This window comes from Schistocerca gregaria, chromosome 6, assembly GCF_023897955.1.
Source record: "Schistocerca gregaria isolate iqSchGreg1 chromosome 6, iqSchGreg1.2, whole genome shotgun sequence".
Taxonomy (NCBI): Eukaryota; Metazoa; Arthropoda; class Insecta; order Orthoptera; family Acrididae; genus Schistocerca; species Schistocerca gregaria.
In genome coordinates this window covers 329,628,607-329,641,778 of record NC_064925.1, presented here as the reverse complement: position 1 = coordinate 329,641,778, position 13,172 = coordinate 329,628,607, and the positions used below count along the sequence as shown (strand labels likewise).

Below are 13,172 nucleotides of genomic sequence, written 5' to 3'. Positions count from 1 at the left end.
CGATCAAAGGGAGAGCCACGTGTGAAAGCACCCACGTGATTTACCAACTGACCTGCCTGCACTGTGACGCTTTCTATGTGGGAATGACCAGCAACAAACTGTCCATTCGCATGAATGGACACAGGCAGACAGTGTTTGTTGGTAATGAGGATCACCCTGTGGCTAAACATGCCTTGATGCACGGCCAGCACATCTTGGCACAGTGTTACACCGTCCGAGTTATCTGGATACTTCCCACCAACACCAACCTATCCGAACTCCGGAGATGGGAACTCGCCCTTCAGTATATCCTCTCTTCTCGATATCCGCCAGGCCTCAACCTCCGCTAATTTCAAGTTGCCGCCGCTCATACCTCACCTGTCTTTCAACAACTTCTTTGCCTCTGTACTTCCGCCTCGACTGACATCTCTGCCCTTACTCTTTGCCTTTAAATATGTCTGCTTGTGTCTGTGTATGTGCGGATGGATATGTGTGTGTGTGCGAGTGTACACCTGTCCTTTTTTTCCCCTAAGGGAAGTCTTTCTGCTCCCGGGATTGGAATGACTCCTTACCCTCTCCCTTAAAACCCACATCCTTTCGTCTTTCCCTCTCCTTCCTGAAGAAGCAACCATCGGTTGCGAAAGCTAGTAATTCTGTGTGTGTGTTTGTGTGTTTTGTTCATGTGCCTGTCTGCCAACGCTTTCCCGCTTGGTAAGTCTTGGAATCTTTGTTTTTAATATATAAGTTTCTAAAAGCAAGGCTACAGCAGATTTTGGGGGAACTAGTATTTAGTAGAAGAAATCATAAAGGATGAAATGATAATTTGAGCAAGTTCTAATTAAGTGTTACATTTTTTATTGTTTGTTTGAATACTGTAACAAAATTGTTTTATTGTAATGTTGTTTTTAACATCAGCTGTTCTATGTTTATGGTGAAATTTTACCACAGTATGGATGTGTCTCCTTTATCTGAAACAAGTGATTTAGATTATATAGAATATGAGAAATGTGAAATGTGTTTAATTCATCTCATAACATACACAATTTCAGAACATATGTCTGAAGTACAGGAGACATGTCAAGGTTACAATTTGCTTATTTAAAATTTTGTCACACTTACAATAATACTTTGTGCAGAGTGTACTTACTCGAAATTTGTCAAACTTAAGAGTATTTACATCTACTATAACTATCATTCATTTCTACTCCATTTTAGGGATCCACCTGAAAGTATCATTTCGTCCTTCATGAAATCTTCCACAGAGTAATAGAATCATTCAATTAGAAAATCATGTAACTTGCTTTTTAAAATATTTATCTTCATATTCATTATGTCACACCCTTTTATTGTGTTGTAAATTTTCATGGCTATATACTGAGGAGTCTGAGCATGCAGTTTTAAACGATGAGAGGTGAGCATAAAGTTCTCTTTATGTCTTGTGTTATATGACATCTAAAAGATGTATAAAGAGGGGGCAGTTAATATATATTCAGGTCTTTAAATAATAGTCAATGTGATGCCCTCGGCTGTACAGAACACGTGTTGCAAATGATTCTTTTTTGCAACATCAAAATTCATTTCCTGAGTTTCCCCAAAAAAATTTTGCCATATAAATTAAAAAATTCAAAGTAGCTATAATATGCTATTTTCCTGGTAGTCATTTCAGTGGGACAGGCTCAAATTTCCGCTGCAAATGCAAGGCTCTTTAAATTTATTTGCTAGGTATTCTACATGAGAATTCCAACTCAAAGATCTGTTTAAGTTTATTCCCAGGAACCTGACTGAGTCAAGTTCTTTCATTTTTTATTGTTGAGAGCGACACAGATTTCTTTAGTTTTTGAATGTTTGGTTTTAAAACTCATCATGTGGGTTTTTGAAATGTTTAGCCTTAAGCCATTTTGACTGAACCATGTTTCCAGGTAACTTAATGTATTCATGACACTCTGTGGTATATTGTCAGAATTTTCATTTTCAATTAGGGCAGAAGTATCATCTGCAAACAAAGTTAAATGAGTGTTTATATTGAGAGGCAAGTCAGAACAGGAATAAAGTGGGTCCAAGGATTGAGCCTTGAGGAACAACTTGTGACACAGTTTTCCACTCGGAGAAGTGATCTGGTCCATTTGATGTGATTATTACCCTTTGTTTCCTCTCCAAGAGGAAAGGAATATCCCATATTCCATACCTGTTGAGTTTGAAAAACATCAGGGCATGGTTTACAGAGTCGAATGCTTTTGTAAGATCACAAAGTATTCCTGCAGCCTTAGCTTTCTTATCTAATAAACCATGATTCACAATTCATAGTATTATATGTAGTTGCAAGATTTTAACTTTTTTGTGAGTTTATCTGAATTTTGCCAATGTGTGGATGATAAACCAATTTTTGTAACTACTGAATGGTTCCTGTTGGCCAGCAAACAGAAGTGGTGTAATTTTTAGTTATGTTTGAAAGGCAGATTCAGTTAATGGAACAGATATGAGTAGTTACAAAAATTGGTGCCTCATACCATATCTTGGCAAAATGTTAGATAACTTTACAAAAAAAGTCAAAGCCTCACAACTATAGACCTGCATGTTATAAAACCAACAGCATATCAAAGTTTTTATTCAATATTAAAGACAAAGTACAGCTATTGGGACAGAGTGGTGTGTATCTCCACACAGTACAGAATTAGTATCCACAAACACCAGCGATTGAGTTATCCACTAAAACTCTGGAAAATGTAAGTGCCACAAAGTTCCTTGGAATATGGATCCAGCAAGATCTGAAATGGGTTGAACACACAAAGTACATAACAAATAAAATGAACACTATCTGTTATTGCATAAAAATTCTCTCAGGTTGCTCATCAAAGGAAACAGTAAAAAATGTCTACTTTGCCAAAGCAGAATCTCTTTTCCGCTACGGCATAATCTTCTGGGGAAACACAGGTGCTAGCAAAAGTTGTTTCACAGCCCAATAGAGAATTGTACGAGCTATGGTAAATGCAGGTCCCAGAACCTCATGCAAGCCTTTGTTCAAAAAACTAAAAATACTTCCACTACCTTGTTTATACATTTTGCAAGCAATAATTTTCATTAAGAAAATGCTAGATGATAAAAATCAACTTGTACTTAAAAACCAGAGTGTTCACTGCCACAATACAAGAAGAAACATACATGTCCAACACTTGAATACAAAACTAAAACAAAATGGACCACTCCAAGCAGGGAACAAACTGTACAACAAACTACCAACTGATATAAAAACAATCAAACATATTCCAACATTTAAAACAGCTGTCCAAACCCACCTTCATCAGAAATGTTATTATAGTATTGCTGAATATCTAGCAGACTACAAACATAAATGTTTAAATCATTGTTGAAGACCTAATTTGTATAACCTTGTTAAACAATAGAATTGTATGCTTCCTGTATTGAAATCAAACAGATATATAGCTCATATTATGTAAAGTATGTATGTAAATTGGAAAACATGTAAAAATTTACTATAGTATAAACATATAAATCTGTTCACTCTCTGTTTTTTTCCTAATTTGTACAGACTGTGATGTTTAACAACTCACAAGGTAAATTATGTATGTATACATGCATATTTTAGTTTATAAAATTGACTTGTCCAATATCAAAATGTACCATGTGCAAACATGATTTAAATGGACCAATAAAAAATAGAATAGAATAGGATATAAAAATCACATGCAAACATTGCAGAAAAGTATGTGTCTGTCAGTCAGGCAGAACTGTGGGAGTAAGGTTATCTAAATGTGGGATAAGCTGAAGATTAAGAAAAGAATATTCAACTTTTACCAAACGCCTTGTAACAAAAAACCACTCACATGATGTAGATAGTGAAGCTTACCACACAGAGGAGACACTGAGTCACAGACAAGCATAATGAAAAAGAATCCTAGAAATATAATTTTCATAATGCCTAACAGCAACTCAATGCTTACTCTTTGTGGTGAGTAAAAAATATATTCTTTCTATTGTTGTTATTTATTTCAGGACTTTCTACTGTTTGAGACTGTGAGGTTTTACATTCTCTTAAGGAAAGCTATAAGATGAACCTTGTAGAAATACCAACAAAAAAAAAACATGTGACATAGAATGCCAGCTTAGTATAATATGATCAAATACAATTTCCTTTTTCTCCTCTCTTAAATTAAATTTTTGTTATCCAAATATTAGATTAAAATTGCTAATCCAATTATACTTTGATGCTGTTAAATGTATCTCCAGATAAAAAACTTTATCTTACCTTTTTCAGTTAAATTTAGCAATTTCTATACGACTTAAAATGTAACAACGTAAAATCCAGAATGGAATAATGACAATATTATGAAAAGGATAGGATTCCATGCACCATATAGTGGAGATGACACATGACCACTGTCTCTGGTGGCCAGACTGCAAGCATCTGCAAATAATGGGAGAAGCAATCTGGATGGTGGGGGAAAGGAGGAGGCTGGGGCAGGGACAGGGAGGAATAGCGAGGTAGGGGTGGGGGACAATAAAGTGCTGCTTATGGGGGCGGGGGACAATAAAGTGCTGCTTATGGGAGCATACACAGGTGTGGTGGTGAGAGGGTAGGGCAGCTAGGTGTAGTCGGAAAAGATGGTGTTGGTAGGAAGGATGCCAATGAATTTGGCCCTGTCCTTGCTGCTATTGAACACTACCTTTCCCAACACCTGGCAGATTCCAAACATACAATGTCCTTCCTGGTCACCATGACCAACTATATCCTCACTTACAATTACAAACAATCTGGATCTGGATCAAGAGTGCGGACACCCTGTCCACATTCGTCCAGAACCTCAACGTCTTCACCCCAAACATTTCACCTGGTCCTTCATGACCCAACACGCCATCTTCCTCAGTGTTCACCCCCATCTCAAAAAGATGGTTACAGCAATACCTCTGTCCATATCAAACCTTCCAACCACCACAATACCTCCAGTTCGACAGCTACCACCCATTCCATACCAAGAAGTCGCTTCCACTCATTCTAGCCACCCATGGCTGTTGTATCTGTAATGACAAGCTGGCCTCTCAAAATATACAAAGTCCCTCATTGAGGCCTTTACAGACCATAATTGCCCTCCCATCCTTGTACAAAAACAGATCTCCCATGCTTTATCTCTCTGGCCACTCACCAGCTCCCAAAGTCCCACCATCTGACCAAAGAGGAGCATTCTCCACATGACTCAATACCACTCAGGACTGGAGCAACTGAATCACATTCTGTGCCAGAGTTTCGACTACCTCACACTGTACTCTGAATTGGGGGTATCCTACACATACCCTTCCCTCCTTTCCTGCAATGGTATTCCACCACCCATTGAACCTCCACAATATCCTCATCCATGCCTACACAACACCTGCTCCCAGCCCCTTGCCTCATGGCTAATATCCTTGTAATAGACCTGTCTCATACATCCTCCCACCACCACCTACTGCAGTCTGGCCACAAACATCAACTATTCCATCAGAGGCAGGGCTACCTGTGAAACCAGTCTTGTGATCTACAAGCTAAGCTGCAACCACTGTGTTGCATTCTACATGGGCTTGACCACCAACAACTGTCTGTCCACACGAATAGTGACCAACAAAATGTGACCAAGAAACAGCTGGAACACACAGTTGCTGAGCATGCTGCTCAACACAGTGTACTTTGTTTCAATGACTACTTCACAGCTTGTGCCATCTAGGTTCTTCCTACAAATACCAGCTTTTCTGAATTGTGCAGGTGGGAACTCTCCCTGCAAATATATCCTATGTTCCTGTTACCGTCCTTGCCTCAGACTTCATTAGGCATTGTCCATCACTCACCTATTCCCTTCCCTGTTCTCACTCCATCACTACATAGCTTTCTATTCCACCAACACACCCACGATCCCTTTACATCTTTCCTACTCCAACCTCCCCCCTCCCCCTTTCCCACCCCCTTCTCCACTCTGCCCCACTCTCTGTCTTAACTTCTGACTACACCTAACTGTCCTACACTCTCTCCACCTTATTCCTATATGCTTCCACAAGCAGCACTTTATCATCCCCCACCCCTACCCTGTTATCCCTCCCCCTCCCAACCCCAACCCCCTCCTCCTTACCTTCATCTTGCAGATTGCTTCTCCCATGATTTCCAATTGCTCGTAGTCTGGCATTAGCAGCCAAAGACAGTGGTCATGTGTGTTGAGTAGCATTTGTATGATTACATACAGGTATGTTGTTTAATTCAGAAGAGGACCTCTTGGCTGAAAGTTGACTTGTTTAGCAGTCTTTTTGTTAAGCTTGTCTGTGGCTCAACATTTCCACTGTATGGTGAGTAGCAATCTATCCTTTTCATAATAGTGACATAAAAATGTAAAACTTTCCTTCATAAACATACACATAAACACTCTATGTCTCATCACTGTTGTGTCTTTTGATTTTCTGTATAAATAATGTCTGTGTAAGTCTCATGTCATTTTATCTGTGTTTACAACATTCCGTTGCCACCTGACTATGGCCTAAGTAATCTCAAACCGTTTGTGACTAAATAAACATAATTTTGCAGAACATTAGGAAGTGTTTCCTTTTTAATATTGTCTTCATGTTCTGCCAAGCATTTAACACATCACTTAATATCAAACAATAGTGAGTGCATTGAGAATTATTAATATTTTGTTATATGTTTGGCATGACAGAAAATAAAGATAATAAATTTTGACTTGCATTTTATGGACTGCAGCAAACAGTTCATTCATCACAACAGAATTGTAGTCAAACAAATACCACAAATACTAACTGACTTGAGGACAAAACGTAAAGTCACTGTCAATTTCAATTTCAGATTATTTTAATGTGTATTTGTAATCGATGGAACCAATGTAATAGTGACATTTTGCACACAGGTTTACTCAGCAGTGGAAAAGTTGATGGCAGCATCTCAGGCATCACAAATGAAACTGTTAAGGGCCTTGCTAGATCGTGAGACAGCAGAAGTTATGAGGCGTTTACAAAGTGCACGACGTGATGAGGTGAAAGCTCTTGCTAAAGTTCACCGTGACCGTGATGAAATGGTACGTGTGAAACGTGAGGTTGATGCAGCAACAGTAGACAGGGGTGTGGCAGAGCGTATGCGTTTGACACAGTTATATGAGCGCAGACGCTGCCGACTGGAGACTGCCCATGAGCAGGTCCGGCAGAAATTTCAAGCTGAAAAGGAAAAGGTATGTCAATTTACAAACGAAAAATGTAGTTTGTAAATACAACCGTAGCACACATAATTCAAAATACCAAAGGAAAAAACTTAATACTGACACTTTGTAGCAAAAAAGCGACATTTTCTTGGTCTACCTATGGGAGGCAGATATTTATTGGATGCAATAATTGTAAGTACAGTAGTACATGATTAGATCTACTGAAAGGTAAGTTAGAACACTGAGTTTAGTGTGATGTGGTACTGAGTATATTCCTTAACCAATGTTTAGGTGTAGCTAAGGTCACTGTGGGAACATGTACCCAGAAGTGTACGATTAGTAGTGAGATTACTGCTGTAAGAAAAGAGAATTGAAGTCATGGCATGGCAGCCTTTGTACCATGATTGTGATTAAGAGGGTTGCCGAAGTAACACATCATGACCTGACCTGTGAAATGGATCTTGTGGTGCTGTGTTGCAAAATAGCTTTCCAGGGTTTTCGCCAGTGCATTTATTAAATTTTGAAATCAAGCGCAAGAACCATGGATACAGTAGAAGCCAATTAAATATTGTGGAAATGAGGTTACAATATTGACAATTATCTGACACAATTGTATCACTGTCCGATAAGTAGAAAGAAGAAAATGTGGGGACACCACCAAAATCCAGCAGCAGTTCATACACTATTCTGTTTAAAAGAGGCAATACTGAATGTTTAGTGATAAAAGACAGAGGAGCATGCTGTCCAATTCCACAAATTTTAAAGTTTGTCTTGTACTTGTTTATAGTTGTGAAGTTTATAGTGCATTCAATCTCTTCATCACTGAATCCATTTGAATCTGTATGTCAAAAAGCCTATATTTCAGTGATTTAATAGTTCGCTTAGACTGCAGTTTGATTTAGCATGCACTGCCCTAATAATGGTTGCTAACTGCTTGTTGCACATCTGAAATTTGCAAAAAATTTCAACATTAAACTTCAGACAGTTGGTGTGCCAGCATGGGACTGATTTTTCAGAGAGTGTCACGGAGATGTTGAAAGAACTTAGCTGGCAGACTCTTGAAAATAGATGGAAACTATCCCAAGAAAGTCTACTGATAAACTTTCAAGAGTGGTCTTTAAATGATGACACTAGAAATACAGGGTGTTACAAAAATGTACGGCCAAAGTTTCAGGAAACATTCCTCACACACAAAGAAAGAAAATATGTTATGTGGACATGTGTCCGGAAATGCTTACTTTCCATGTTAGAGCTTAATTTATTACTTCTCTTCAAATCACATTAATCACGAAATGGAAACACACAGCAACAGAGCATACCAGCATGACTTCAACCACTTTGTTACAGGAAATGTTCAAAATGTCCTCCGTTAGTGAGGATACATGCATCCACCCTCCGTCGAATGGACTCCCTGATGCGCTGATGAAGCCCTGGAGAATGGCGTATTGTATCACAGCCGTCCACAATACGATTATGAAGAGTCTCTACATTTGGTACCGGGGTTGCGTAGACAAGAGCTTTCAAATGCCCCCATAAATGAAGGTCAAGAGGGTTGAGGTTAGGCGAGCGTGGAGGCCATGGAATTGGTCCGCCTCTACCAATCCATCGGTCACTGAATCTGGTGTTGAGAAGCGTACGAACACTTCGACTGAAATGTGCAGGAGCTCCATCGTGCATGAACCACATATTGTGTTGTACTTGTAAAGGCACATGTTCTAGCAACATAGGTAGGGTATCCTGTATGAAATCATGATAACGTGCTCCATTGAGCGTAGGTGGAAGAACATGGGGCCCAATCAAGACATCACAAACAATGCCTGTCCAAACGTTCACAGAAAATCTGTGTTGATGACGTGATTGCACAATTGTGTGTGGACTCTCATCAGCCCACACATGTTGATTGTGAAAATTTACAATTTGATCACGTTGGAATGAAGCCTCATCCGTAAAGAGAAGATTTGCCCTGAAATGAGGATTGACACATTGTTGGATGAACCATTCACAGAAGTGTACCCGTGGAGGCCAATCAGCTGCTGATAGCGCCTGCACACGCTGTATATGGTACGGAAACAACTGGTTCTCCTGTAGCACTCTCCATACAGTGACGTGGTCAACATTACCTTGTACAGCAGCAACTTCTCTGACGCTGACATTAGGGTTATCGTCAACTGCACCAAGAATTGCCTCGTCCATTGCAGGTGTCCTCGTCGTTCTAGGTCTTCCCCAGTTGCGAGTCATAGGCTGGAATGTTCCATGCTCCCTAAGATGCCGATCAATTGCTTCGAACGTCTTCCTGTCGGGACACCTTCATTCTGGAAATCTGTCTCGATACAAACGTACCGTGCCACAGCTATTGCCCTGTGCTAATCCCTACATCAAATGGGCATCTGCCATCTCTGCATTTGTAAACATTGCACTGACTGCAAAACCATGTTCGTGGTGAACACTAACCTGTTGATGCTACCTAATGATGTGCTTGATGCTAGTACTGTAGAGCAATGAGTCGCATGTCAACGCAAGCACCGAAGTCAACATTACCTTCCTTCTATTGGGCCAACTTGTGGTGAATCGTGGAAGTACAGTACATACTGACGAAACTAAAATGAGCTCTAACATGGAAATTAAGCGTTTCTGAACACATGTCCACATAACATCTTTTCTTTATTTGTGTGTGAGGAATGTTTCCTGAAAGTTTAGCCTTACCTTTTTGTAACACCCTGTATACTGCAACCCCCTACGTATTGCTCCCATAGGGACCATGAGGATAAGATTAGATTAATTACAGCACACACAAAGAGGCATCTATACCATCATTTTTCCCATGCTCCATACGTGAATGGAATGGGAAAAGCTCAAATAACTGGTTCAGTGGGCTGTATGCTCTGCCATGTACTTCAAGCGCACAATTCCCCATTGTCAAAATGCACTCTAGGATACTCTGTTTTAATAACAACATCCAATCCCGGTACAAATTTCTAGAATAAAATTCTTTCCTGTGAAAGACCACACAGTCCAAAGATTAGCACAAAGCTAATGTAATACGGTACTTGTACACAATAAGATTGCCAACGGCCTTGCCTCAGTGGTAACACTGGTTCCCACCAGATCACCAAAGTGAAATACTGTCAGGCTGGGCTAGCACTTGGATGGGTGACCATGTGGTCTGGTGAGCGCTGTTGACAAGCGGGATGCACTCAGTCCTTGTGAGGCAAACTGAGGAGCTGCTTGTAAACTGACATATGGCCAGGAGAGTGGTGTGCTGACCACATGACCCTCCATATCTGCATCCAGTGACTCCTGTGGACTGAAGATGACATGGCGGCCAGTTGGTACCGTTGGGCCTTCCAAGGCCTGTTCGGATGGAGTTTAGTTTAGTTTAATTAGTACACAATAAGATTAGTGATTGCAGTGTGTATACTGCTGTGACACCCTAAGAAGTTGTAGTGTCTCCATTGGCTCCTGATGCTGTTGGATTGTTACAAACATTATACAATCACCAAGGAAAAGAATGAACAACTAATGAAGTAAACAAAAGGAAAAATTATAGTTGAATGTCCAGGTGTTAGGAACCATCTTTATAGTTACAGAACTAGCCCAGTGCAATTTATCCAGGATTTTGATGAAAGTACACAAGGTGCAATCCAGTATGACATTTGGCACCACCTGCAATACCTCACTGTAGTAGTAACTTGAAGAGCCCCACCGTCCTTAGCTGTGAAGAGTAGGAGGTGCTATTGCTGATGCAGTTGAGTTTGCACCAGGTGAGCCAAGGTAGCTTGAAACCTGAATGTTTGACACTTGGGTGTTTGACTTGCAAGAAGCTTTACTGAGCTGAAGATGGCTACTCCAATTTTCATGCAGCATAGGAATTTAAATCACTGACTAAACTCACTCATGGCAATTCTCCAGGCTGGTTGACAATGTTTCAGTGGAATATAGAATGTTCAGGATTATATTGTGGCTGGGGAGGAATTGGTTCTTGTGCATTCTTGTCCATAACAGAGTGAGAGTTTGTTATTCTCATGTGAGGTGGTGTGATATTGATTAGCACCAGAAACCAGTGAACAGGCATACACAAGGGCATATTGGATATGATTAACATATTTGCAGATGATAAACCAAAAGAATCAGAAATGGTGATAACCATACACAAGTGAAAGAATCATTTAATCTATAGCACATAACATTCTGCTGCAAGAGGTACTATCATTGAAATTAAAATTCAGTAAATTTGTATTTTTAAAAGAATGTTACATATTTCAAAAAGATTGTAACAGAAAGTTACACAGCAGATACTTAAATTTGATTATTTGGTTGAAAATGGGGTGATGATAATCCCTTTCTTACAGTTAAAAAGCCTGGAAGTTCTTTCATCTAGGATCACTTCTATGCAATCCACCAAAGGACGAACACAACAATATAGAAAGATAGGTTGCTACTCATTATACAGAAGAGGCACTGAGTTGCAAACAAACATGATGTAAAAGACTACTAAAATACTGAAGCTTTCAGACAATGTTCATCTTGTGCAATAGAGAACACACACACATATACACACAAGGATAACTCAGACAAACATGCCCAGTGTCTCAGGGCACTAGAGCCTGACTGCGTCTGATGGAGCAGCAATCTGCTAGGATGGGCGATGAGGGTAATGAAGAAGCATGAAGTAGGGAGGCGATGGATAGGGTTTGGGAGGAGAAAGATATGAGTGCTGCCTGATGGACTGTGCTGAGACTTAATGGAGACAAGATAGAGCTGTTAGGTGGCAGTATTGATAGTCTAGAGGGATGGGGAGAGGAGAGGAGTAGAGGAGGGGAAAGGACTTGTAGGCACATTAGTGGGATAAAAGGCGTGTGTAGTATAGGAGTTGGAACTGGGAAGGGTACCGGTAGACAGGTGACAAGGACTAATGAAGGTTTGGGCCAGGGGATCATGAGCATGAAGGATATGTTGTAGGGAAAGTTCCCCTCTGTGCAGTTCAGGAAATCTGATGTCGGTAGGAAGAATCCAGATAACACAAGCTGTGAAGCAGTAATTAAAGTGAAGTACATAATGTTGGATGGCGTGTTTAGCTACTTGAACACAGTTTTCCAATAGCCATTTATGAGGACAGACAGCTTGTAAGTTGTCTTGGCTGCACAGAAAGCAGCTGAGTTGGTACATCATGTGGCTGCTTTCACAGGTGGCCCTGCCTTTGATGAGTTAGGAGATGCCTGTGACAGAACTGGAGTACGTGGTAACAGAATGTGTGGAATGGATCTTACATCAAGATCTGTTACAGGCATATGAGCCATGAGGCAATGGCTTGGGAGCAGGAGTGGAGTAAGGACAGATGTTGCATAGGTTCAGTGAGTGGTGGAATAGCCTTATGGAAAGTATGAGCAGAATATTCCTCATTTCAGAATATGATAACAGGTATCGACACTACAGATGCAGTGACCACAGGCGACTAGGCTGTATGGATGGGACTCCTTGGTATGGAAGGGGTGGAAGTTGTCAAAGTAGAGACATTGTTGGTGGCTGTTAGGATTGATGTGGGCGGAGGTACTGATGTAGCTGTCCTTGAAGTGGAGGTCAACATCACAAAAGGTTGCTTGTTGGGTTGAGGAGAACCATGTGAAGTGAATGGGGGAGGAGGTGTTGAGGTTCTGGAGTAATATTAGTAGGGTGTCCTCAGCTTTGGTCCAAATCATGAAGATGTCATCAGTGATTTTGAACCAGGTGAAGGTTTAGAATTCTGAGTGGTTAGGAAAGATCCCTGTAGATGGCCCATGAATAGGTTGGCATTGGATGGTGTCTTGTTGGTTCCCATTGCTGTACCAAGAATTTGTTTGTAATTGATATCTTCAAAGGAGAAATAATTGTGGGTGGTGATACAGTTGGACATGATGACCAGGAAGGAAGTAGTAGGCTTGGAGTCAGTCGGGCATTTAGAAAGGCATTTTTCAATAGTTCCAAGGCCTTGGGCATTGGGGATATTAGTGCAGAGGGAGTTGGCACTGATAG

At 40.4% G+C, this 13,172-nt stretch overlaps 1 protein-coding gene across 2 annotated transcripts in view; it reads left to right on the top strand.

Annotated features, from left to right (window-relative positions):
• The window catches only part of LOC126278954 (1-phosphatidylinositol 4,5-bisphosphate phosphodiesterase classes I and II), a 401,310-nt gene that overhangs the window by 365,850 nt on the left and 22,288 nt on the right, over positions 1–13,172 (top strand). For both annotated transcript variants that reach the window (XM_049979233.1, XM_049979234.1), the window contains one exon: positions 6,876–7,193. In XM_049979233.1, the coding sequence (XP_049835190.1) occupies positions 6,876–7,193 (318 nt within the window). The remainder of the gene's footprint in view (positions 1–6,875; positions 7,194–13,172) is intronic.